Source organism: Haliotis rubra, unplaced genomic scaffold, assembly GCF_003918875.1.
Source record: "Haliotis rubra isolate DU_JTF1 unplaced genomic scaffold, ASM391887v1 Scf32, whole genome shotgun sequence".
Classification (NCBI taxonomy): domain Eukaryota; kingdom Metazoa; phylum Mollusca; class Gastropoda; order Lepetellida; family Haliotidae; genus Haliotis; species Haliotis rubra.
In genome coordinates this window covers 3,574,786-3,602,778 of record NW_025766991.1, presented here as the reverse complement: position 1 = coordinate 3,602,778, position 27,993 = coordinate 3,574,786, and the positions used below count along the sequence as shown (strand labels likewise).

The 27,993-nt window shown below is 39.5% G+C and overlaps 2 protein-coding genes across 2 annotated transcripts; one reads left to right on the top strand and one right to left on the bottom strand.

The window, feature by feature from the left end:
- Nucleotides 1-20,734, top strand: LOC124283753 (S1 RNA-binding domain-containing protein 1-like; the record flags this gene model as incomplete). Its single annotated transcript, XM_046719776.1, has 17 exons — nt 1-143; nt 452-569; nt 1,842-1,977; nt 4,091-4,187; nt 4,601-4,757; nt 6,803-7,008; nt 7,858-8,015; nt 8,422-8,518; nt 9,130-9,237; nt 11,177-11,268; nt 12,312-12,394; nt 13,612-13,718; nt 14,241-14,417; nt 16,167-16,337; nt 16,782-16,867; nt 18,569-18,667; nt 19,772-20,734. Coding segments are annotated over 17 exons (2,313 nt in total), but the record flags the coding sequence as incomplete, so codon positions are not given.
- Nucleotides 20,735-22,260: 1,526 nt separating this feature from the next.
- LOC124283730 (cytochrome c oxidase assembly factor 8-like) lies at nt 22,261-27,955 on the bottom strand. Its single transcript, XM_046719753.1, has 4 exons — nt 27,607-27,955; nt 26,309-26,521; nt 23,629-23,783; nt 22,261-22,381 (listed from the first exon to the last, which is right to left on the bottom strand). The coding sequence occupies exons 1-4, from the start codon at nt 27,727-27,729 to the stop codon at nt 22,294-22,296; spliced, it is 579 nt and encodes a 192-aa protein (XP_046575709.1). The 5' UTR covers nt 27,730-27,955; the 3' UTR covers nt 22,261-22,293.
- Between the last annotated feature and the right edge of the window lie 38 nt (nt 27,956-27,993).

Genomic DNA, 27,993 nt, shown 5'->3' with positions numbered 1-27,993 from the left:
ATCGTGCCAAGCTGGCAGATAGAAGAAGTGATTGCCGATACAGTAGACACATCACAAGATGTTGCTCGCAATTTGATGCAGATGCTGGAAGAGGGCGCCACCATCCCCTTCATTGCGAGATACCGTAAAGAGAGAACAGGGGGGTATGGAGGCCGAGAAACTACGAGAAGTCAGCAGTCTTCTTGATGATCTCAAGTAAGGATATTCTAGGCATATAGGGTAAAATGAGGACAACAAAATTCTTTTTCTGATCACTAAGAGAGGGGCATGGTGGGGTAGCCTATTGGTTAAAGCATTTACTCGTCACATAGAAGACCTGGGTTCAATTCCCCACATGGGTACAATGTGTGAGGCCATTTCTGATTTTATATTCCCGATTAGCTGATGCTGTGATTATGCTAACAATGTTTGTTACATGTTCTTATTTTTCAACAATACTGTTATATTCCAGGAATGTTATGTCCAAGATGTCGTCTGTCTACAACAGCATTGAATCTGCAGGAAAGATGAACCGAACACTGGCCGCTGCATTGAAACGATCCACCTCTCTCACTGAAATAGAACACCTGGTACGTAGCAACCAAATATCTGGTATGCATCTTGCTTGAACATACTTTGAACAAAAATATTTTGGTACATGAAATGTCACTGAGAATATTTAGTTCGTCAGAAACTCATAAGTTGTAAGGGATCCAGATTTGAACCAGACTGACTGACTGACTGACTGAGTTTAGTTTTACGCCGCTTTTAGCAATATTCCAGCAATATCACGGCGGGGGACACCAGAAATGGGCTTTACACATTGTGCCCATGTGGGGAATCGAACCCGGGTCTTCGGCGTGACGAGCCAACGCTTTAACCACTAGGCTACCCCACAGCCCCTAACCAGACTGCACATGATGTAGACTTGTTGATGATTTCTTGATGATATACCTTTGCCGAGTGAGTGAGTGACTGAGTGAGTATAGCAATATACCATGCTTTTAGCAATATTCCACCAGTATCATTGTGGTGAACTAAAAAAATGTACCCATGCCAGTCTTGAGTGTGATGAGCGACCATTTTAACCACAGGCTCCTCCAACCCACCCCATTTAGGACAGCAGATAGCTGGGTGTATACATGGTTGGTTGATCGAAATTGCACAGCTAGGCTCAGAGCTGCAGATAAGCTGCATATTTGTGTAATGTATGCAAAACAAAGTGACATTACTCAATTCCTTTTGAGCTGCATGTTTACAAATGTTCATGAAATATCTAAAAAAATCAGTGTAAAGAATCAGTGTATCATATTCTTCAGATGGGCCTGTATTTCAGATCCTTGTCTTCTGATCAAATGCAGGCATTCTACAGATCTTTTACTGCGATTAATGATACTTAACAATGGCAATATGTCTTCCATATTGTTAATTAAACATGTATATCTACATTGTGAGTTTTAGGCAAGGTGTCACACACTTTGGGACGTACACAAACATACAAATAAGATGCACCTGAGACGATATTGTAGGAGGAATTACTTTATGAAAAGCTTCTTGTTGGTCTATAAAGACCCAAGACTGGGTCCAAGGAATGAAAATATATTGGAAATACATCACAGTAAACTTGTGGCTTGAGACATTATCTGGAGGGAAGCTGGGGTAGCCCAGTGGTTACAGCTTGTCGCACCAAAGACCTGGGTTCGATTCCTCACATGGGTACAATATGTGAAGCCCATTTCTGGTGTCCCCTGCGTGTGATATTGCTGTAATATTGCTAAAGTGGTGTAAAACCGTACTCACTCACTCATAATCTGGAGCCCCCTAGGCAGTTGTAAATATAACACTACTGCTGTCCCCCACAGTACGCCCCCTACAAACCAGGACACAAGGGGAGTCTCGCTGAGAGAGCTCGCAAACTTGGCCTGGAGGAACCAGCGTTACAGATTCTAGATGGAAAGCATGTTCAGCTGGAGACACTCGTCAGGCAAGGTGAAAAAGGTGAGGTTATTCTCTAACATTATTAGCTAACTCGTAGCAATACAGGTTGTTGACAGTCATTAGGTAAAACTCTGTAGGCAGCAATACTGCTTATCAAATTGTGATGCATTTTACCTAGAAACAAGGGAGTTGTGTGTCAGGTTGTGTGAAGCTGAATCAGCAATATTCTTATGTCTTGATGACCTATTATGGCTATAACTAACCTGGATAAGACAAGATAGCCTCAAGATCCACTTCATTAGGATACAATTAACCCTGTTAGAAATTGTAAACAATTAATGTTTCCAGTGCAGATAGTAGTTTCAAACCAAATCTGTGATATTCTGGTGTTTTTGTTGTCCTTGATGACAGGTTTTTGTGGTACAGATTTATTTTGGCTTAAAGGTCACATGCAACCAAAAAATCAAACATAATTAAAACACAATTATCACTTCTTCATGACATATAATATGCATTGCTGATTATGAAAACAAATAAACAAAATTATAAGCGTATAATCGCAAATCAAAAGTGCAATATTTTGTACTTGGGTTTACTCTCCTCAAACGAAGCAGCCGGGATACCGAACCCAGTCAGAGCGGGTGGGTGTGCACTCAAGTGTAACGGCTGGTTCATTAGCAGATGCCGCCTTCACGGCTCATTGTGTGTGTATATATAGAGATGTTGGGTTTTGTAAATACATGCTCATTTTTTGTGTATAACATTTTGCAATCAACAGACATCATAACATGTCATGTGTTCAAGTATCACACCTGCCTGTCTGTGTAATTACATAATGTGACAGAGACCAACTCGGGCCATAAATCAATGCGCGCTTTTGTTTATGGTGTATAGCCTGATTGGTGTTAAGTTCAAATTGCATGTGGTCAGTGATCGCAGTTGTGTATTGAATATTGTCATTAGCAGACAGGCAGGCAGACACACAGGTGTCAATAAACAAGACATTGAGTTTTGTCTGTGACAGCGACATATCTATATCACAGTTAGAAATTCTGTCAACGCTAAATAATGACATTGCTTTTAAGTATCAAACTGAGAAAGTGACTCGGTAAGAAGAACGTGTGGTGAAATAGACAAATGAAATTATATAAACAGTTAATTTACTGTCATAACATATAAAAAGCTCGCTACTTGTGAGATATCAACAAAACATTATGAAAATAGCTCACACCAAAGCCTTCACCGAGTATTCACCAGACAGCCCGCTTCCAAGTTGCGCTTAACCTATTTCACTGGCATGACGCATATGAGCGCAGCCCAGCTGTTGAAACCTCGTGATTCCCCAGAAAAGTCTGGGGAAATTAGTGAAACGCTTTGAACTCTCGATTTCAAGACGCTTTTTTTCATCGCGTTATTTTTCAACTTTATAAGTTGAATTTGCATTTTTGACGCTTTGTTTCGGTAAGTCCATACCGAAAGGTATCAGAATCTGCAAAGTTGTGTTTTACGTTGCATGTGACCTTTAAGATATCGCTTCCCATTGAAAGAGTCTCCAGAGGGTAATGCATATCCTATTATGTAATCACCAAATCCTAATTAGTGTGTCACTTTGTATTGGAGACGTTTTCAGCCAAGGGGAACAAAACAACATTAAAAAACAATTTTCTGAAGTTTTAGTGGGAATGTGATTTAAGGCCTTAGTGTAGGCCTAGATGCCAGGTGGGAAACGAGACTTGTCATCACATACAAATTGTAGTCAGTGACTGATATGCTATTGCAGTCAGGGCTCCAGATAATTTTTTCATGATCAGGAGTACATACTTCTTATTTTTTCAATATAGGAGTACTGGAAAACCTTAAGAGTACATTTAGAGTACTGAATGGAAATTAATGGCGTATCAGTAATCTTGTGTTTCGTTTCACAACATTACTACTCTTGTGTAAACAGGTCAATAAACAATAAAACAATACTTTTTCCGATAAATACGTCAGTAAATGATTCTAAGACCGTACACCATTGCTGTGGTGCGTATCTGCTATGCTTTCTAAACTATTTCCTACCGTATCTTGCATATTTTTTATCCGTACATACGCCGATACGGCCCTTATCTGGAGCCCTGGCAGTGTTGGTACAGATAAGTGCATGTCTTAAATCACATGGTGTATATTTCAGGTTTGGCTAAACCTCATGACATAGAGACTGGCATCCAGCATATCGTGGCTGATATTATCTCAAAGGACAAAGAAGCCATGGATGAAGTCAAAAGATTGTGAGTTGTCTCCCCTGCATAGTTGACATTAACAAATAGATGACCCATTGATCTACATTGAAAACTTGTTTTAATATTGTATTCAGAACTTCAATGTGAAAGTCTCAAACAAGCACAGGAGCTAAAATGTTAGACTGTCATTTAGTCCCAGATATAATGTTATCTTATTAAATTAAACCTACCAAAATATAGATGTAAACCAAAGTGAGCCCACAACAATCAGAATTTAAGGAGTTGACAATCTAGACTTGTGTTTGACTCCTTTTAATTATATCTCATGTGTGAAGCCCATTTCTGGTGTTCCCCACTGTGATATTGCTGGAATATTGCTAAAAGCAACATACAACTAAACTCACGCACACACCTTTTAATTAAACTGACAGACCACTTTAACGACCTACTGTTGTGTGCAGGTGCGAGACCTCCAATGTCAAGATGGAGTCCAGTAGAAGTAAGACAAGCTCCAAGAAGGATGATAAGGACAATAAAGCTGGAGCCTCAGATGACAGCCACAAGTTCGAACAGTACTTCGACTTTTCCTGCCCCGTGAAATATATCAAGAGTCACCAAGTAGGTCATCCTAACGTAAATATGTTGTGCACAAAATGACATAATATTCATTGTAAATATAAAGAGATTCATTCTAAATGCTGAAGTAAAGTGCATTCTGGGAAGCGTGACCCCTCAATCATGATGATGAATACATATTATATAGTATGACCAGAAATTATTGAGAATTTTAAGAATATGTTTAATTGGAATTCTAGTATAAACAACCTTGACCAGCTATCAAGTGCTTGGTTTCATTCAAGAGAGACAACTCCGTTAATCCTTTTTCATTAGTTTGTGAAGAGTTATCCCCCTTTGTTTACTTGCTAGCAGACGACATTTTCAGTGATCCTCAGTATGGATGATTTAGAGAAGAGGAAGTTGATTTTAGAGTACTATAACAAGGACATCAGATCAGCTAAAGTGATTTCAAGTGGAACAGGCATCCGTTTGTCCACTGTTTATCGTGTTTTCGAAATATTGCAAATGAATATGGCATTGAGCACCAGGGAGGCGCAGGTAGGCCCAGAAAATTGACTGTCGGTGACAGGAGGTGGCTTGGCATTCTTGTTTCTAAAAAGAAACGAAGGAGTTTAGAAAACGTAAGGCTGGATATGATTGATAGAGGAACTGTGGCTGTCTGTAAGGAGACAATTAGAACTGAGCTGCATGCAATGGGTTGGCAGAAAAGTCGAGGAATTCCATCACCGATCATGAAACCTGAACAAAAGCAGCGAAGGTTGAACATGTGCTTACAGCATAGAAATTTTAACTGGGACAATGTGATTTTCTCAGATGAAAGTTCTGTGTGGCTGTTTCCTGATACACTGAAATTTTGGTCCAAACAAACTGAAAAACCTTTGTATCAGCGCCCAAAGTACAGTCCGAAATTTAACGTGTGGGGTGGCATATCTGTGTTAGGGGCAACGCCCCTCTGTGTATTTGAAGGGAATGTGAACAGTGAGCGGTACACAGATATTCTCGAGGGACATTTACTTCCATCTGCTCACGTGTTCTATGGAAATGTTTGGATTTATTAGCAGGACAACGACCCAAAACATCGTTCAAAGCATTCACAGGCCTGGTTTCGGACCCAAAATATGACATTATTAGATTGGACAAGCTTTAGCCCTGACCTTAATCCAATAGAAAATGACTGGGAACTTATGAAGGAAAGTGTCAATAAGAAAAATCTGACAAATATTGCTGAAATGAAAGAAGAGGTGGTCCGATATTGGGACAGCATGGACCACGACTTTCTAACTTCTTTCATCAGTAGTATGCCCCGCCGCATTGAAGCCTGCATTGCTGCCCATGGTCTTCTATTCTCGCGGTAAATACATTTTCTGCCGAAATCGCCGATGCGTGACACTTAGCGGTTGTTTACATCACCGACTGGTAACTAGGAAGTGGCCCAAGTCTGTGAATGATCAAAATCTTGCAGTGTCACGAATATTGGGGAGTTTATACCAACTTGGACATATCATTACTTTTTCCCGCCCTTTCCGGCAGGATTACTCTTACATACACTCAATAACGTTAATTCCTGGTAATACCGCAAGAATAGGAGAAGCCTCATTTCGTCAATGGCGGATGGCATTGTTTATCACCGGTCTCACGAGTGGTAATTCACCTGATGGATCTAGCAGCTGATAGATGCAGATGTTAGAGGAGAAGGCCCTTCATTTAGTGACAACAAGCATTCATACGATAAGAATTGTTTGTGTTATTTTTTCAGCTGATATCCTTAAGTACTGCGAGAATAGGAAACGCCTTCCTACTATCTGTTCACCTGTCTTTGAATCTGGAGTTATGTTCTGCTAATATTCACATTTAATACGTGAATAATGAGTGAAAAAATTAAAACAATTAAAATCTTTAAATTCTCAATAATTTCTGGTTGTACTGTAGCTACAGCAGCACATATTAAGTCACTGGCTGTCCTTATTGCAGTGTAGTAGCAAATTGCATGAAAAACATAGAAACTAACAACCCCCAGTTTCCCAGAGCAGGTTGTCCTCGTCTCTAGCAGCTACTGCCGGTGTAGTCAAGACGTTGTGTTGCAGGTGCTTGCATTAAATCGTGGAGAAGACAAAAAGATTCTGACTGTTCGAGTGACTATCCCCGATTATGTGAAGAATCGTCTTATAGGCAGCTATACCCACAAGTTTGTGAAGCACTGGTCACCTGAAAGTGTGAAGAAGCTGATGTCCGCTAGCATCACAGATGCGGTCAACCGACTCATCCTGCCACAGACGTGCAGACATATCAGGTGGGCCCCTTTTAGGTCACAACATCTTCAGCATCAGTAACAGAATAGAATCTCATCAATGCCATTTAGAAATGGAATCAAGCAGCTGCAGGGGTGGAAATAACCCATTGCCCGATGCCCGAGCCCAGTGTTTTTTTCTGCTGGGCAAGCAAATTTGTATATCACACTGTACCCATGTCCAGTTGACTTTCCAATATTTATTATGTGGTTTATTTAAAAAATCAACAAGAAAACGGCCGGTATAGTGGACAAATTATCAGGGCAAGTGATTTTACATGTGCCACTGTACCGGAGTACACTAGCAATTTTAAAGTTCTTTCCGACCCCTGAGCTGCTGACATTGTTTTCGCAAATGTTTGCTTTAAAAAAAAACAGTATTTACAAAATGTCTGTTGACAAGCCTGCCATTTCATGCACATCTTGTCCAGACAGTTAGGTTTTAAAGAGACTTTTGTCTGCTGTTCCCCACAGAAACAAGACAAACAGCTTTATCTTCATTCTCTAGCTTATGGAACCTTAACACTACACGGTTTAACCTCACAAATGTTTCTTTCCTTGACAGTGTTCTAAGTCTGGGCATATGTTCCTACATCAGAAACAGCTGAGGCATGCATCCTCTTTTTTTCAAACAAGAATGGAAATTTTCCAATCATTATATGAAAAAAACATCGGAATATTGATATGGATAGTATTTGATCACTTGTTCATTTGGAAAGAAGGTTTCATCTTAAATATTGGTATTATTACTGATCACAAGAGGCTCCTAAGAGGTCATGATGCAGGGAAGCATAAACTCACCAATTTCCAGGGCTGTGTGTGAACATTCAGCAAGAGTCTGTCTGTCTCCAGGTCTGAGTTGACAAAGGCAGCAGAGAAAGACTCCATCCTTGTGTTTGCCTCCAACCTGAAACGACTGCTTCTAACGCCGCCAGTCAGGGGAAAGACTGTGTTTGGGATTGACCCAGGGTTCAAGAATGGCTGCAAGACAGCAGTTGTCTCCCCTACAGGTGGATGGACAAGTTTCAACAATGACATTTCATAGTTTGTTCATGATTCCTTAAATGATTTACCAAAAAGATAGAATCACAATATGTTTAAAAAATGAAGATAGCTCTGTCACTGTTTTTTTAACCCAGTTTACATAAAATTCTGTAATATATTCTTGGAATTATTTACAAACTTTTTCAACTAGTGTATGGGTACACTTACCACACAAACTATAATGAATTACATCTACATGACCCTTGTCATTTGGTCCAACACAACAAGCAGCAACAATCTAGTGATACTTCTATTGTGCCCCCACTATCATGATACATGCTGTATTTCAACCTCACTGTCCTGATAAGTTTTTGCTTGTGACCTATCGTGCTAACCGAGTGTGGGTTAACAATGGATATACTCCCTCTACAGGTGGAATACAGACAACTCAGGTGTTCTACTTCCTGGACTACAAGTCTAACAAGGCTGCTGAGAAACAGAAACTGGTCAATATTGTTAAATCATACAGGTAAGTTTGTCTGAGCAGAGAGACGGACTGTTCTGTTTAACACACACCGATTCAAAATGTCACAGCAGTAAGTTTCACAGAAGAAAAGCTCACAAAGAAGTGTAAAGGTTTTTGTTTGTCAGTCCAGAAATATGGGACGTTGTAGGATTGATACTGTCAGTAGCTGCTTCCACATATCAGAATCTGTTATTCCTCTTTGAGCCAGCATATGTCCATCTTGACAGCCATATTGGAAAAATTCCGTCATAGGATAATTGAAAAGAAGGAATATAGACAGCTACAGTTTCTTGGATGCATCATTATTTCAGGCATCGTGCTTCAAAGGGGAATAACTCACAACCTTTCCAGTAAAAACTATTATCCTAAAAACATCTCAACAATGTTATTTGTCTGTCTGTCTGTCTGTCTGTCCAAAAGTAATGGATTAATCTTGTACAGGATGTTATGGAGAGATATATAACTATGTATACTGTGATGCTAGTCAGTAGACACTTCTCAGGTGCATGTTATCAGTAGACACTTCTCAGGTGTATATTATCACAAGACAATGCTTGTTGGGTGTATGCTATCAGAAGACACTACTTCTCAGGTTTATTCACATCACTTTGCAGGTGTGAGATGATAGCCATTGGGAATGGTGTGGCGTGTCGACAGACGGAGGAGTATGTTTCTGGCCTCATCCAGGGGAAGGCGTCCGGGGAGATGCAGGTCATGTACTGGTGGGTCAACAGTATGAACAGCTTCACGTTATGACAATGTAGACACGGCAGTGCCTGGAGTCATTTTGGGTGGTGGGGTAGCCTCGTGGTTGAAGTGTTTGCTCGTCATGCCAAAGACCCGTGTTCGATTCCCCACATGGGTACACTGTGTGAAACCCATTTTTGGTGTCCCCGCTGTGATATTGCGCGAATATTGTTAAAAGTGGTGTAAAACCCAGCTCCCTCACTCATTCACTCACTCGCTCGAGTCATCCCATAGATCAGAGTTTGAAGAAGCATGCTTCCCAAATCTTTATAATTAGTTGAATGGATGTAGTGAAAATAATATGGTTCGTCCCTTAAGATGTACTGTAATATGAACTGTACCAAACTTTAACATGAAAGATCTTATAATGAAAGAATTTATAAAATTGTACAGGACAGTACACAGCACAATTTATAGGGCTGTGCAATATTACCGGTAAACTGGTATATACCGATACAGTATCTCGCGATACAATTATCGCGATATGGTTCAGAATCTGCAATATATTGGGTCATCCAGAGTTGGCTCCCTTTGAATTATCTGCCCTTGATTTTCATAGCAAAAAAATGTGATCTGAAAGTGCCAAATATAGTTTTATATCTGTTGGCTTCATGTAACTTATTACAAGTGGAAGTGTCATTATAAGTGGCTCCAAAAGTGTCAAATATTCTACCAAGTGCATTACGTTTTGTGGGTTCAATGGTTTCATTTGGAGGAGTTCAATGGCCTCAAATGGACCATTTTTATATTTGGACTTATTAGTAGAGCCTCTGGCCTCTGAGTGACCATTTCACAATTCACAGTATTTTGTTATTTTTGTTTGTTTCATAATGGGACATATGACATCAATTTATATTAAAGGCCAAAGTCTTATAAATTTTGTAGGACTGTATAATGACATTCTAGTCAAGGATCTTAGTAATTGGAGGTCACATGCGATTTTATGCTCCAGTAGTTCAATTAAATCATGTTTTAGGTTCATTTTGCAATAGTTCATGTTAACACATGTTTATATTGGAGTTGAATCTGAACGAATCACTGACAAATAGTAACAATATTTACATACTGCATTGAAGTGCATTCTGTTGAAGCAAACAAAACTGACCATGAAAATCATGTTGTACTATTACCTTTATCATTATGTTCGCAAAACTCTGTTGCAGTACTTCAATTAAACATTCCACATCAAGGCTCTATATCATTTTATTTATCTGTGAACGATTGGCATACAGCCGTACACAATGGGGACAGGGAGCCTGAAAGTATGGTGTAACAGCAACTAAGAAGATGATGTCGCACACAGAGAGCTATTATGAATTTATGATGTACTTGGGCAGAAACCTTCCAGTCAATATATCCCAATATGTATTGCAATATCTCTTAACTTATTGCAATATATCGCAATATGAAAATCAGGGCAATATCCAGCCCTAACTATTTAATTACTTTACCTGACCCTCGTCATTTCCTGTATGGACTCATGAAATGAGTGAGTGAGTTTAGTTTTACGCTGCACTCAGCAATATTCCAGCTATATGGCGGCGGTCTGTCAATAATCGAGTCTGGACCAGACAATCCAGTGATCAACAGCATGAACATCAATCTACGCAATTGGGATACAATGACGTGTCAACCCAGTCAGTGACCCTGACCGCCCAATGCTGTTAGTCGCCTTTTACGACAAGCATGGATGCTGAAGACTAATTCTATCCCAGATCTTCACAGGTGAACTCTGGCTGTCATGATATAGGTGAGATAGTAGTGTCCACATGATCAAAACGTTTAACCTTATCAGAAAGCTCACAAGGTAAGGATGTCATCTGTAGGATGACTCCATGCCCTTCTACAATATCATGATAAAAGCTCTTTTTCTTAATCGGTCTTTGCATGTAGACATCCAGTTTTGTTTTCTAGCATTGTAGACGAGTGTGGAGCGTCCATCTACAGCGTGTCAGATGAGGCCCAGCGAGAGTTACCTGGCCTTGACCTTACACTCAGAGGAGCAGGTGGGTCATTTACCTCTGCTTAAAACAGATATAAACTAGTCTTAAAATTAACACTATTATAAGAAGCACTGTAATAAGGCTTGGTCGTGTTAAAGAGGAAAACCTGCACCGACCATCATCATTGCAATGTCAGAATCAGAAGAGGTTTGCAGGGATGGGCAGTCTTATCTTTCAGAAACTCCACATGTTAACTCCACCCTTGGATTCAAAGATCAAAGGGGGTGGTGGGGTAGCCAAGTGGTTAAAGCGGTCGCTCGTCACACTGAAGACCCGGGTTCGATTCCCCACATGGGTACAATATGTGAAGCCCATTTCTGGTGATCCCTGCCATGATAATGCTGAAATATTGCTAAAAACGGTGTCAAACTAAACTCACTCACTCAAAGATGAAGGATCCACCTCCGTGATGACTCCTCCTCCTTGTCTGTAAATAAGGAATCTGTGTCAGGTGTCTAGCTGGTTGCTTATTTGTCTAATTTGTGAAACTTCTTTTTCATATAAAGTGGTTGATATGCTGTCACATACATTTTCAAGCTGCAAAGTCATGTTTTTGTCATCAAGGGATGCTGCCCTATTTATCTGAGGCTTCATCTCTTTTTATTCATTACAATACTTAGCTGCCGAAGTAGAATGGGGTGATATCTATACAAGTCTACCTTCTTAATTATTCATTATGTTTGCGCATAGTCATAGTACATAATGATCATCCTTTGGTGTGAAACATCAAAGATTGTAGAATCCCTGATTGATCTTGGGTCAACCATTGAGGTGTTACAAGTACCTGACATGTTACATGTTATTTTATCATCATAGGCCGATCCAGGGAGGCGTGTGTGTGTGTGCGTGTGTGTGTGCGTGCGTGCGTGCGTGCGTGCGTGTGCATGTGCGTGTCCTGAAAATTTATTAAATGACCCCTGAAAATGAAGTGTGCACCCCACCCCACCCCCACCCCACTGTCTCAAGAAGGTGCACCCCCTCTATTTCTAAAAGCTGTATCCCCCCTTGATCATAAATGTCTTTTATGTGAGGTTTCCTGTTTCCAGTTTCCATAGCAAGACGACTGCAGGAGCCCATGGCAGAGTTTGTCAAAATTGAACCCAAACATATTGGTGTGGGGATGTATCAGGTGAGCTATGTATAGGTGTTTGCAGGGTAAAACTTCACCTGATCTAATCACTCTTATCTGTCCATATTTATGTTTAGCTCATCTGTAGGCTCTGGGAAGACATGAACTATGGGTTGATATAACTGATGGTCCTTTGGCCTGTGACCGCCTCTGTGGTGTAGTGGTTAGAGCGTCCACCTGGAGAGCAGAAGGTCGCAGGTTCGATGTCCGGCCATGTCATACCAAAAGACATTACAATATGGTACTTGTCAGTATAATGTGTCCGAGTGGGGTATTCATGCTTAACTGCGGCATGGAATCTCAGTGTGCTTGCACTATAAAACCAGCTTAAGTCTGGGCTAGTACAAGCAGCCGCACATACACACACACGCATGCACGTCATCATATGAGAGAAATAGTACAACGTTAAACCCCATTTCACCTCACCTCACCTTTGGCCTGTACCAATAACAGTGCTGCCACCAGACTGCGTAATTGAGGGATTGCTGCTAATTGTACTTACCTTGATGCTTTATTTATAAATGTATGCACGAACAATGGTGCAAATTTATTATTCATAACACGTTTTTATATATAGGGCTCGTAATTAATTTCAAACTACGATTTTTTTCATTGAAAGGGATGTCAAACATTCGGAAATCAAAATCAAAATATTGAAACTTCCAGAATTTAAAACAAGGCTTCCTAAACTCTGCACATTGTTAGTACATCTATTTGCATACAAACTGTAATATGAATCGCTGTAAGGAGCTCATTTTGCTGTACAGAGCCTTTTGGCTGTCAAAATGTCAAAGAGAAGGATTACAGATTTTTTCACTTTTGGTTATTGGCCCACATTTTCTAAAGGTAGGGGGCTGTGGGGTAGCCTAATGGTTAAAGCGTTGACTCGTCACGCGGAAGACCCGGGTTCGAATCCCCACATGGGTACAATGTGTGAAGCCCATTTCTGGTGTCCCCCGCCGTGATGTTGCTGGAATATTGCTAAAAGCGGCGGAAAACCAAACTCAGTCAGTCAGTCTAAAGGTAGGGTTCAACTAGCCCCTTCCTTGGAAATCCTGGCTGCAGCACTGAATAAAAAATATCAGAGGGCCTTTAGTTTAATTAAGTGTTCATCGAATACTGCAACAGATTAGATCCTATGTGTTTGAAGACCATCTATTTTCTTTGTATGTTCTAAGAGATTTAGAATGCTTTACTGTGTGTGATGTGTTTCATAGCATGACATCGCAGAGAGCAAGTTGAAGACAGCTTTAGATTCGGTGGTGGAGGAGTGTGTCAGCTTCGTTGGTGTGGACATCAACACCGGCAGCGAGTGTCTACTAAGGTGAGTCTGTACCTCCATTCCCAGCCTGACTGATTAATAATCACAAAACAAAACTGTCCCCATATATTCTTTTTTAATGATTACTCGATAGATTGTCAATTATTATATTATGTCAGACAATATTATCTTCTGTATCTTCATAATCCATTTCTCTCATAAGTTGTTGACTTGGATGAAAATGAAATTCATTAACCTTTTTAAATGTGTTTTGAGTCGATCAATAATTTATGTGGGGATGTTGGGGTAGGCATCTATACCCATGTGTTTAGTAAACACAAGACCTATCGGATGAGGAATCAGTTCACCATTGTGAGACCTTGTTTTATGGGTCACATTGCCTCCTTGGAGTTGATGCTGTCTATCACTGGTCAGCCAGGTGTAAAATTGATGTAAAACAACATTCAGCCACTCAGTTGTCATGGATAATATTTTCGATGATGTTAATTTAATGGAAATTGTCAGCTTAGTGTAAGCACCACAATGACTGACTATGTTACATAGGTGCATGTGTATGTGTTTCAGGAGGATTGCAGGGCTGAATGCTACCAAGGCAAAGAAGATCCTTGAGTGGCGAGAGAAGAATGGAGCATTTGTTAGTCGAGAGCAGCTACTGGGTATCAAGGGCTTGGGTCAGAAGGGGTACGAGCAGTGTGCTGGCTTCATCCGAGTGCTGCATGACTTAAATCGGCAGGGAGAGGGGTAAGTATTGTGATGGAGTAAGGATTGATCCATTTCTGTCTGGAGGGAGAGAGGTAGGGGTGACTATTGAGCGGTAAACAACTATTGTGATAGCGATAGTCTGTTGCCACCAACTATTGCAATACTCCAAGTGTCTCATTTGAAGTCATTTTCCAAATGAATGTACAGTTTATATGAAATAAAAAGAAGCAGAAGTAGTTTCAGTCTCTTTTACTAACTGACAAGAAACTTGAAATCCAGATCAAGATTGTTAAAGAGGTAACGGGGCGGATAATTCTAAAATCAAAGTGAACGAATCTGGTACTTCCTGTATTTTGCGCTGCGCATGTACCAACGGAAGTCAATTACTAAACTATCGATAGTCACACTTATAATCAATGCATAGATAGTTTTTTGTTTCTACCATTGATTAATTGCTGTCGGAGACTCAACAATTGTAATCCATCGATAGTTTGATGCATCATTACAGCCCTAGAGAGAGGTAAGTGGTGGGAAAGTCAATGTAGTTAGGGTTGTTCCACTTTAGTCTGAAGGGAGAGAGGTAAGTGGTGGGAAAGTCAATGTAGTTAGGGTTGTTCCACTTCAGTCTGGAGGGAGAGAGGTAAGTGGTGGGAAAGTCAATGTAGTTAGGGTTGTTCCACTTTAGTCTGGAGGGAGAGAGGTAAGTGGTGGGAAAGTCAATGTAGTTAGGGTTGTTCCACTTCAGTCTGGAGGGAGAGAGGTAAGTGGTGGGAAAGTCGATGTAGTTAGGGTTGTTCCACTTTAGTCTGGAGGAGAGAGAGGTAAGTGGTGGGAAAGTCAATGTAGTTAGGGTTGTTCCACTTTAGTCTGGAGGAGAGAGGCAAGTGGTGGGAAAGTCAATGTAGTTAGGGTTGTTCCACTTCAGTCTGGAGGGAGAGAGGTAAGTGGTGGGAAAGTCAATGTAGTTAGGGTTGTTCCACTTTAGTCTGGAGGGAGAGAGGTAAGTGGTGGGAAAGTCAATGTAGTTAGGGTTGTTCCACTTCAGTCTGGAGGGAGAGAGGTAAGTGGTGGGAAAGTCGATGTAGTTAGGGTTGTTCCACTTCAGTCTGGAGGGAGAGAGGTAAGTGGTGGGAAAGTCAATGTAGTTAGGGTTGTTCCACTTTAGTCTGGAGGGAGAGAGGTAAGTGGTGGGAAAGTCAATGTAGTTAGGGTTGTTCCACTTCAGTCTGGAGGGAGAGAGGTAAGTGGAGGGAAAGTCAATGGTGGAGCAAGGGTTGTTCCACTTCAGTCTGGAGGGAGAGAGGTAAGTAGTGGGAAAGTCAATGTAGTTAGGGTTGTTCCACTTTAGTCTGGAGGGAGAGAGGTAAGTGGAGGGAAAGTCAATGTAGTTAGGGTTGTTCCACTTCAGTCTGGAGGGAGAGAGGTAAGTGGAGGGAAAGTCAATGGTGGAGCAAGGGTTGTTCCACTTCAGTCTGGAGGGAGAGAGGTTAGTGGAGGGACAGTCAATGTGGTTAGGGCTGTTCCACTTCATTCTACATCTGGTTAGGGTTAGTAAATTCTATTTTAATTGGTTTCAATGAATTAAGCATTGCCAGTTTTATATATCTTCTCGGATATTGATAATTAAGAACATAAAATATCATTATTAGGGAGAAGTTTTCCAATTACAAACTGAAAACAAATAACAAACAAATTTGTCTCTGCACCTTAATGTTAGAGTTAGTATTGCAGCATGTTTATAGTATATAGGATTTATACCCCATTACTTGATACGACATCTCTATCTAGGCCAGATGAGGATGCTGAAGCTGAGGCAGCAGGCCCATCAGGCAAAGGGAGGAAGAGGAAAGCTGGCTCATCAAAAGTGTCCGCCAAAAAGAAGAAATCAGAAACTGATTGTACGCCAAATCCGCTAGATATGACCGCCATACATCCAGAGTCTTATCATATAGCAACAAGGTGAGTCTATGATATTGTCAAGACAGTTTACTCAATGTCATGAGTGCTACTGTATATTAACCAGATGAAGATTCTAGATCAGAATCGATCCCCAGCATCTCCAGGTTGTCATGAGAAGCAGCTACCCAATAGGCTGGACCAAAAGGACCAGAGCCCTGTTTCACAAAGCTGTCGTAGCGCTACGACTGTCATAAGTCTGTGTTACAGTATAGGAGGTACAACAGTTGTAGAGCAAGGATAGCTTTGTGAAACCCCACCCAGGCGTGGAGATAAGGTGGATTGTGTCAGTGTACCAGAATGGCGAGGATCATTGCTGACAAAATCATTAACTCGATATTCTGATCCAGACATAATTATTTATGTCATATGGTGTATTGCTGATTGGGGTGTCATATTAAAAGACACTTGATAATCAAAGATGGTGTGATGGCTTGGCTGTTTCAGGCTCATGACAGACACTGGAGTTGATCCAAAGAACGTAGGGCAGGAAGACTTTTGTGAGAAAATAAGAAAATTCAGCAAGCACAAAGGTGAGTCAGCATATCTATATATAAATATTTCCTTGGTATGTAAATGTTGAGTAACGATTGTTTTTAGAACTTAACTACCTAAACCTACAATGTATTTCCACACTTTGTTGATTCTTTAAACTGATTGGTGAGTTGAAGTAACATCATGTCATAGCACCCGTGAAGGTCCAGGTTAGAATGAGCCTTCAGTAACCCATGTTTGTCGTATGAGGCAACTAACGGGATCGGGTGGTCAGGCTCGCTGACTTGGTTAACACATATCATCGGTTCCCAATTGCTCAGATCGATGCTCATGCTGTTGATCACTGGATTGTCTGGTCCAGACTCGACTATTTACAGACCGCCACCATATAGCTGGAATATTGCTGAGTGCGGCGTAAAATTAAACTCACTCACTCATGTCATAGTATCACATCACAGTATCATCAGTGACATTTCCTCTATTATTCAGGACGTCAAACTGATACCCATGTTGTCAGTACAATAGACTGACTTCAGTGATTTTATAATATTTAAAAGAAATGAAAGAACACCTGATTGTTTCTATGACTATAGTTAACTATCAAGGCCTTGTTCTGTTGAGTAGTATATATGACTATAGTTAACTATCAAGGCCTTGTTCTGTTGAGTAGTATATATGACTATAGTTAACTATCAAGGCCTTGTTCTGTAGAGTAGTATATATGACTATAGTTAACTATCAAAGCCTTGTTCTGTTGAGTAGTATATATGACTATAGTTAACTATCAAAGCCTTGTTCTGTTAAGTAGTATATATGACTATAGTTAACTATCAAGGCCTTGTTCTGTTGAGTAGTATATATGACTATAGTTAACTATCAAAGCCTTGTTCTGTTAAGTAGTATATATGACTATAGTTAACTATCAAGGCCTTGTTCTGTTGAGTAGTATATATGACTATAGTTGACTATCAAGGCCTTGTTCTGTTGAGTACTATATATGACTATAGTTAACTATCAAGGCCTTGTTCTGTTGAGTAGTATATATGACTATAGTTAACCATCAAGGCCTTGTTCTGTTGAGTAGTATATACGACTATAGTTGACTATCAAGGCCTTGTTCTGTTGAGTACTATATATGACTATAGTTAACTATCAAGGCCTTGTTCTGTTGAGTAGTATAATTGTACCCGTAGTTGTGAAATTCTATGATTTCCTTTCTTCAAATGACAATGAACCTGCTAGAAATTTGGAATTTAATATCACATGAAGTTATTACCTGTCCTTACTGAATAAATATCCAAAGCCTTGTCTAAAGACTCTAGACTTATATCGATTATATCGATATCGATTGTGAGTCTTTTGTCATTGTCTTTAAAGATGTATGAGGTCCAAGGTTAGGTGGGGTGTCCTGGTTACCAACACAAGTCTGGGTACTCATGTCCTATGATCCGACCCGTGAAGGTCCGGGTTAGAATATTGATCTTCAGTAACCCATGCTTGTCGTAAGAGGTGACTAACAGGATCAGGTGGTCGGACTCGCTGACTTAGTTGACAAATGTCATCGGCTCCCAATTGCACAGATCGATGCTCATGCTGTTGATCACTGGATTGTCTGGTCCAGACTTGATTATTAACAGACCACCGCCATATAGCTGGAATATTGCTGAGTGTGGCGTAAAACTAAACTCGCTCACTCACTCCTATGATCCAAGGTTGATGTTCAATGTTTGTATTGCCAGGTGTGGAGGAGCTTGCGAGGTTGTACAACACTGGAGCTCCTACCATCACTCTCATCACTGATGCTCTCAGACAGTCACTGACATACGACATCCGAGATGGTATGTGGGAAACTTTGTCAAATTAACAGCTCATTTGTAGCGAACAATTTCTTTTTAAGCTGATAATGTAGGTGAATAGAAGTTTCCTATTGTTAACTGTAGGCATGTATATTAGTAGTAGTAGTAATGAGTAAATTTACTTCCTTTTTAGAATTACATATATCAACGATAACAGTCATCTGCCAGTCACTGTAATCTTATGGGAGTTCTTGCAAGTGTTGTTTTGAGTGTCCCATGCTATTCAGAGAGTGTGTGCGTGTATGGTTTTATGCAGCTTTTAGCAATATTCCAGCAATATCATGGTGGGGGGGGGGGGGACACCAGAAATGGGCTTCAAACACTGTACCCATGTGGGGAATCGAACCTTGGTCTTCTGTGTGATGAGCGAACACTTTAACCACTTGGCTACCCCACCGCCCCTGCTATTCAGAGAGACATTTTCATACTGTACAAAGAGATTGTTGGACCAGTGTATGGACATGAACAATAGGTGAGGTGAAATTGGGTTTAACGTCGTGCTTGAGAATATTTCGCTCATATGACGACATGCATGCGTGTGTATGTGTATGTGCGGCTGCTTGTACTGGCCCAGACTTAAGCAGGTTTTATAGTGCTAGCCCACTGAGATACCACGCCGCAGTGAAGCATGAATACCCCACTCAGACACATTATACTTACTCCGAGCCGACAAGTCCTTGTCGTACCCATTAATGCCGAGCGTCAGGCAGGGACCAACAAGTACCATATTTTAACGTCTTTTGGTATGATGCGGTCGGGGATCAAACCCGCGACCTTCCGCTCTCCGGGCGGACGCTCTAACCACTACAACACGGAGGCGGTTGACATGAACAATATCTATATTAAGGACGTGAGGATTATTTCTCAACTGTAGCCTGGCCGACTAAATTTGCTAATCTTCTATTAATAGCCTTGGTAATGTTAGCTCGCCTGGTTCAAATTCATAGAATTTCCAGATCATTTCATGAGTAGCCCAGTGTGCTAAATCTGATTTTTGCAACAGTTCACAATCATGACATGGAGGTGTGTGAAGAAATACATGTAGTTCACTTGTTTTTGTCAAAATGTATGTCTATTCTGTTCCAGAGTATGATAAACCACTATTCAAGAAGGGTGTGATTGCAATGGAAGATCTGAAAGCCAAACAAACACTGACAGGCAGAGTGACAAATGTGACTCATTTTGGGGCATTTGTGGACATAGGGGTGGGTCACAGTGGACTGATCCATACAAGTCAGATGAGACAGGGCCTGGAGGGGAGACAGGGTGTGCAGCTTGGAGATAACGTGAACGTTGAAGTAATGAATGTTGACCTTCAGAAGAAGAGAATTGGCTTGAAACTACTGGGATTTACCAAGAAATGATGTGATATAAATGTTGTCAGAGTGATACATGAGTATGTATGCATTGTTTAGTGAGTGAGTTGGTTTTAATGTTGCTTAAGATAAAGTCAGAAGTGACATATGTCATAAAATATTTCACTGGAACTTCACTCACAAGACTGGTATTGTCCCGACAGACCAAGTATCCAAATCAGGACAAACCAAGCATTATCCTGGTGTGACAAAGGGAGGTAACTCTTTGCAATCATCCAGTTAATAACCATGGTCACCCATGCTTTAAACTACAAGGATTCATCAAGTGGTCATGAAGTGTTTCAGCGACTTGTACTGACAGCATTATCTGGTCAATTAACATTCTGATCTCACCTGTGTTTTATAGTTCATGAGCCATGCAGTAACAAGTCGACAAGTCATCTTTATCAAGTGACAAGATGTTAAAGATTATCATTTGAAAAAAAAGCAAATTCTTTTTCAGTATTCGTTCTTATTTGCGTTACAGTAGTTCTGTCATAAGCAGATATACCGAGTGAAATGTTGAGTTTTTGCAATCATATAAGTATTTCCTTCAGCATATGCAAGCATTCCTTTGACACGTGTTGTTCACCTAATGTGATATAAAATTGTTTTCTGTAGAATTGTAGCAAGGTGTGAAAGGTTACCAGCTTGTTTGATGTATTCATTCCATTAAAAAAACTATGAACATGTATTCATGTGGTTTCATTTTTTATGTCTTCACAGATAGTTTTTTGACAAAATGAGTTTGGTGCAGTTTTTACAGACCAGGACACACAATCTTGTCAAATCTAGGATCAGCAAATCCTGGCAGGGTCGCAATTCTACAGATTGCTTTTGACCTTCAGGACCACCCTGCCTTATCTTTGAAATGAATTCCTGAAATTATTTTAACTTTTCTGACCAGCAACATCTCTCTCAAGACCACACAAAGTATTCACAGGTCAAGACAGCATTACATATGTGTTTCCCCACTGAATGTTCATTTCTGCATGCATCACAGCCATTGATTTACCTGTGTATGATTCAGTGAGTGAGTTTAGTTTTACGCCACACTCAGCAAAATTCCAGCAATATGGTGGCAGTCTGTAAATAATTGAGTCTGGACCAGACAATCCAGTGATCAACAGCATGAGCATCGATCTGCGCAATTGGGAACCGATGATATGTGTTAACCAAGTCAGCGAGCCTGACCACCCGATCCCATCAGTTGCCTCTTACGACAAGCATGGGTTACTGAAGATCAATATTCTAACTTGGACCTTCACGGGTATATGATTCAGTGAACATACAGTTAGAATATCTTTTGTGATGAAATGTTTTCGGTTAGCATATTTTTCCACTTTGCAAGAAGCTCATTTAAAGAAATCTTTTCTGCCATAATTGGAATCCTTTGATCATGGCTTCTATCCCAGATTTGACCTTGTAATAGTCCTTTGGTTCGTCATCACCATACTGGTGACCCCTGTCAATATGTGTAACTGTAACTGCAATATAAACACAACTCAAGAATGTCACAGTTGTGATGTCACCAAGGATAATACAAGGTCAAGTACAACTCATGGAAACATGGAACACAAAATATGACAGGTACTGCTGAAGTAACTATGCCATCAAAAACAAGTTTGCAATACAAAATATTACTTTATTTACAAAACTAGTTATCATGGTACTTTCATCAGTACCTACAGTCCGTTTGAGCCAGAAACGGACCGATGAATTGCAAATTTTATCATTGTACAAAATTGCCACATAAATATAAATAGTACACATGTTTATCATTTACTAATACCCAACAGCTTTCTTATATTTGAAAATTTTCCGGACTCCACCAAAAAAGTTCTTTAAGAAACTATCATTAAAATTTTGACACAGTTCACTATTTGTTACGAGGGAGGAGTGCAGAGAAAGGGACAGTCCACTGTGTACTATTTATATTTATGTGGCAATTTTGTACAATGATAAAATTTGCAATTCATCGGTCCGTTTCTGACTCAAACCGACTGTAGTACGTGTTAGATCTTGATTAAACTGGTCTCTTCGTCTTCTCAAGTGGGATGGAAGTAATATGGAGGGTGCAGGACATCAAACCATTCACGGAACAAATCAACTCTGGAAGATGCTTCCTGCTTGTTACAGAAAACCGTCTTCTTACACATCACAATTAATTAGGTTCTACTTCCAGGCAACCAAACACTGGTGATTATGTACAATGACTTATTTTCCCGTCTTTTCAATGAACTTATATCTGCATCAGGATCTTTTTAACCTTGTCATGAATCTTGATAAGCTGACTTGCAAAGCTGGCCACAAAAGTGAAATGTTTTTCTTGTACCATTCCCTGAAAAGTAAGACATTTTGTGTGTTAAAGTAAAGTGGTCAATGAGTGAGTGAGTTTAGTTTTACACAGCTTTTAGCAATATTCCAGCAATATCATGGCAGTAAAGTGGTCAAAGGACAGATACATGTATATAGCTGTGGAAAGGACAAACGATTAACAAGAGTGTTATAATTTGACAATTTTGAAAAACTACACCAAAACATTTTGAAAATCGTACTGGATTCAGACTTTTGATATGAAATAACAACTTACTGGAAACTCATGGCAACATGACTCTCGAAAAACATGATTGAAATGTGTGCTTTCAGGCCTCATTATCACACACCAGTATCTTAATTTTCAGTCAGTTTATTGAAAATTATTTACCACTTGTACTATGCATTGCCATGACTTAAGGTAAAACAGACTGCCTACCAAACCATGTACTGGAGTACATATGCCACCACTCTGTTAGTGTTAGTGGGTGTATAGATAATACCAGTTACAATATATGTTGTTTTTTCTTTGAACCTTTACATACCTGACAGGAGAATGAGTATTTGATTAACTATGTTATATCTGTAGTAGGTAACAAACTACTACAAACAGACTTTCTAGCTTGCTCCTGCAGCATTAAGAAAAAGGTCATGACAGGATCCCCTGTATATCTGATACCCTCTGATGGCATATGATAACATGTCAGAATCCAGTGCAACTCCAAGAAGTTGAAAACTTTCTTTCTTAAACATATTACTGTGCTTAAATATATAGATAAATGTTTTGGGTGGGAGAGTTATGTTTTTACACCACTTTTACCAATATTCCAGCAATATCAACAGACAACAGAAATGGGCTTCACACATACCCACATAATAATTGGACCAGGGTTCTCAGCCTGTCAAATTAATGCTTTAAGTGCTGAGCTACTTTACTGTCTGCTGGCAGGTCATTAAAAAGATCTATTTAAATGGTTTTGAATCCCAGATGGGATTCAGCCCAGTACAAGAATTTGTATTTTATTGAGAAAGTGTAATCCCAAATATAACATGTTGCATTTGACAACTTTCTAAAAGGCATTGTTTACTCATAGCTTCAGCAATGCCAATTTACACTTTTCAGGGTTCATGATATTGATGACCACTTGTCAAACCCTGGATCTCCTAGTACTGGGAATCTGTTCTTTACTGAGAAAGTAAAATATAACAATATGCTATATTTAAACCAGTCTAAAATGGTCTCCAGTAGGTTTCACTCAAAGAACTACTTACTTGTTATACCAAATGTGACCCTTATAGTTGTCATTGAGGAAGCGCTTGTAGAAGATGGACATCTCATCAGCTGACAGGGTCTGAGGGGGCTCACCTTCCCCTTTAAATGATGCTCTTTTATCAGCTAATCTTGATTGCACATACTCCTCCTTTTCCTAAAAAGAGAGATGAAACTGATGCCTTCAGTATGTAACTATCTCAAGAAACAGTTGCATTTGGGATACAATTAAAGAAATTTCAAAGGATACCATTCATTAAAATCAAACAGCACACCTGGTTATGACTGCTAAAAAAGCTTTTTAAAGTACAGGGACACTGAATCAACAAATACAACTCTCATCAGATGGTTACGTTTCAGGCAATATCTCCTGTTAGCATTATTACTAATACACTGTCCATACTATTAGAGAATGGATAGCAGTTTTGGCCAAAAGCTTTGAAGTCTCTTTGCCCAAACACGGTTCTCAGTATCATTTCTGACAGACTTAAAGGTCACATGCAACGTAAAACACAACTTTGCAGATTCTGATACCTTTCGGTATGGACTTACCGAATCAAATCATCAAAAAATGCAAATTCAACTTATAAAGTTGAAAAATAACACGATGAAAAAAACCGCACGAAATCGTAGTTCAAACGGTTCACTAATTTTCCCCCAGCGCTTGGGGGAATTCAAGTGGTTTCAACAGCTGGGCTGCGCTCATAGCATGTGCACAGTGAAATAGGTTTGCGCAGCTTGGAAGCGGGTTGTCCGGTGAATACTCGATGAAGGCTTTGGTGTGAGCTATTTTTCTAATGTTTTGTTGATATTTCACAGGCGCGAGCTTTTGATATGTTATGACCGTAGATTAACTGTTTATATAATTTCATTTGTCTATTTCACAACACGTTCTTCTTACCGAGTCACTTTCTCAGTTCGATACTTAAAAGCAATGTCATTATTTAGCGTTGACAGAATTTCTAACTGTGATATAGATATGTCGTTGTCACAGACAAAACTCAATGTCTGTTTTATTGACACCTATGTGTCTGCCTGCCAGTCTGCTAATGACCATATTCCTACAATAGCTTGTTAGACACACACAACCGAAACTCTATAATTGTGACTACTTAGGGAATAGTTGTATTTGATGTAATCTGTATATATATTAATATGTACTTAAAAATATATTTATGCAATAGTCAATATCGATGACGTCATATCCTTCATTTCATTTTGTAAATTATGTTGCATGGGAGCGGTGTTAACATAAGCAGTAATGCTTGTTCACCAATCCCAATTCATTTTCATAAATAATAATAAAATATGTTTAAACCAAAATGACTTTCAAACTTCAGAAATAGTCAATAAAAATGTATTATCATAAATACATATTCTTCTGAATAAACAAAGTATTTAATGAACTATTTCATCTGCGCCTGTGGGTACTCTTCAACAACTGGGCTGATCCTACTTTCATTGTAGGGATGTGGAAACACCACCTATGTGCACTGAACCATTAATTAATGTGTCTCACAACTGGGAGTTCTCACAAATTCGTTGGTTTCACATTAATTTTCGACTCGCTGTGCGCATGCGTAGAGCGTGTAAAAATATCCACTGGTCAACTTCCGGTTTGGTCGTATTAGCAATATTGTAAACACACTCTAAATAAATGCTGAATGAATATTATTTACGCGTGACAACTGTTCATAGTTGAGTACATACATCCATTTGCCTATGCTTTTCAATAATTGTCAATTGGCATTGCATCAGAGATGTGTTTTTTTACTTGTGAGAAGGGGATGTGCAGGAAGGACGGTGGACGGGTGGTGGTGAGATGTGTTTATACAAGAGCTTGTTAACAAACGTTAAGCTATTTATTTAACTGATTCCGGTCCCTTCCATTCATAAATGAATTGAGATTAGTTAAATTTGACATAAAACCATATATTTGTTTTGATTTTTGCTTTCTTTAGAGTGCGTTTACACTATCGGTAAAGCTTACGACCAAACTGGAAGTTGGCCTGAGGATATTTTTACACGCTCTGCGCATGCGCACAGCGAGTCGAAAAATTAATGTGAAACCAACGAATGGGAGGACACCGGCTATACACCACAAACAAAATGCATTGATTTATGGCCCGAGTTCGGTCTCTGTCACATTATGTAATTACACAGACAGTCAGGTGTGATACTTGTACACATGACATGTTATGATGTCTGTTGATTGCAAAATGTTATACACAAAAAATGAGCATGTATTTACAAAACCCAACATCTCTATATATACACACACAATGAGCCGTGAGGGCTTCTGCAAATGAACCAGCCATTACACTTGAGTGCACACACACCCGCTCTGACTGGGTTCGGTATCCCGGCTGCTTCGTTTCTTGGGAAGTAAACCCAAGTACACAATATTGCACTTTTGATTTGCGATTGTACGCTTATAATTTTGTTTATATGTTTTTTCATAACCAGCAATGTATATTATATGTCATGAATAAGTGATAATTGTGTTTTAATTATGTTTGATTTTTTGGTTGCATGTGACCTTTAAGTATTATCATATAGACTATCAGTAGCTGAACTTGCCAATCAAACTAAATTGTGGTTAAAGTTGCAGATTGTGATTGAATTGAATATATATATTTAGCATAAGATAGAAAGAAATTACTCAACAAGAAGTTAACTCACTTGTACAAACGACTTGTTGTGCTTCTCCCAGAATTCCTGGTTCCATTTCCACACTTCCTGCCTGCGCTCTCTATAATTCTTCTCAAGTGGAGTTTCATTGGGAGGAATGTAGTACTTGACTGGACGGAGGTTTGACACTGAATGAGGCGGACCAACCCAGTCATTCGTACTACTCTCAGGAGGTTGTGTATTTGGTTTTGGATTGTGTTGGTTCTAGATAAGTAAAACTAACACTGATGATAATATAACAGTAAATTGAGTAATAATAACTCTTAAGATAATGTTTTATTCAAATGATGGTAAAATAAATTATTCAACACTTCCAAACAAAAATGACTTGAGGCATAAAATGTGCATGCTAGTATTCCTCATTGAATTTATACTGACAATTAAATAGGTATTTCACTATATGTACAAATTACAACCAGTAGAAGAGAAACACATATTTCAAAGCAAAATGCACTACTGCAAAGGCAAATAATTTACTTAAAGTTGCATCATACAGAAAAGACAGGTCTACCAGAAGACACTATTACAGTAATGCACATGTGATGCCACCACAGGCAAGATGCAGTATCTCACCAGGAAAAGATGGAAATCCACTACCCACTGACTTGAGGTCAGGCTTAGTTTACATTTTCTTGTCATGTAGTTTTCACAAATCATGCTTTGCTGTACAAAGCTACACAGATAAAACACAACTGCTAACTGTTCAGGTCATACACGGATACACTTCCTACTGTGATGGGCCTTTTGACATTGTGCTGATCGGGGCATGATTAGCATTTACAGAAACTTTAAAAGTGCTCTTTATTTTGGATTTGGAACATTTTCAGGGGATAGTTTGCAAGGATTGCACATTAAACATTGTGCTTAAGAGTGTTGCATGAAAAAGTAGTTTAGAGATGAACATCAAATCATTCAGTTTTCCATACAGAAACAACAATCAAGGTTAGTAAACACTGTTGACGTTTAATGACCATTTCATCATGTTTATATTTCATTTTTTCACATTGAAGTAAATAATTTAGTTGAGTAATTCGGGGAATGAACAACCACAGACTTATTCCCCAGCTATTTGCCCTTGGGTTCTTTGGATAAAAATGCTGACAATCAGCTTCACATGAATTTCTTAACATGTATATTGCTTTCTGAATACCATAATACTGGCGAAAAAAGCACTTAAACGTGAATGGACGGGTTAAAATACATGATGTAAACAAGTAGTTGAAATGCAACTATGGAGAATATAATTCGGGAAACATTTGAAAATTTCGTGAAACAACTGTTATACTGACCTGTCTTGTAGTTTGAGTCGCGTTCGTCCTGTACTGTTGTAGGTTAGCAAGAGATATGTGTCGATATAATGTGCATGTTAGGCTGTTTTCACAGAGAAAATGGAAAGCAACCCGACAATTCATTTTCTAGCAGACAACACTCAAGGTAGGTAACTCTGTATGACTGAGAGATTATATATTATTCCGTTGAATTAGAAAGTATTTGCATTGATATAACATGTGGTACATGTTAGTGTGTTTCATTTACATCAAATTGTGTCGCCAAGATGAAGGAAAACCAAAGGTACTTCAGACCCCATCAATCAAATTAGAACACCCGAAAACATGCCACTTGTTTTCGTGATGGATAGAGGGCGCACATTTCAGGGGCAGGTAACTCTCATATAC

Bases quoted from the DNA above. Each gene is read 5' to 3' on its own strand.
- LOC124283730 (XM_046719753.1), bottom strand. From the start codon at position 27,729: ATGAATTGTCGGGTTGCTTTCCATTTTCTCTGTGAAAACAGCCTAACA. The intron at 26,522-27,606 runs GTCAGTATAACA...TTACTTATCTAG, and splicing joins CGACTCAAACTACAAGACAG to AACCAACACAATCCAAAACC. The intron at 23,784-26,308 runs GTGAGTTAACTT...CTCTCTTTTTAG, and splicing joins ACAACAAGTCGTTTGTACAA to GAAAAGGAGGAGTATGTGCA.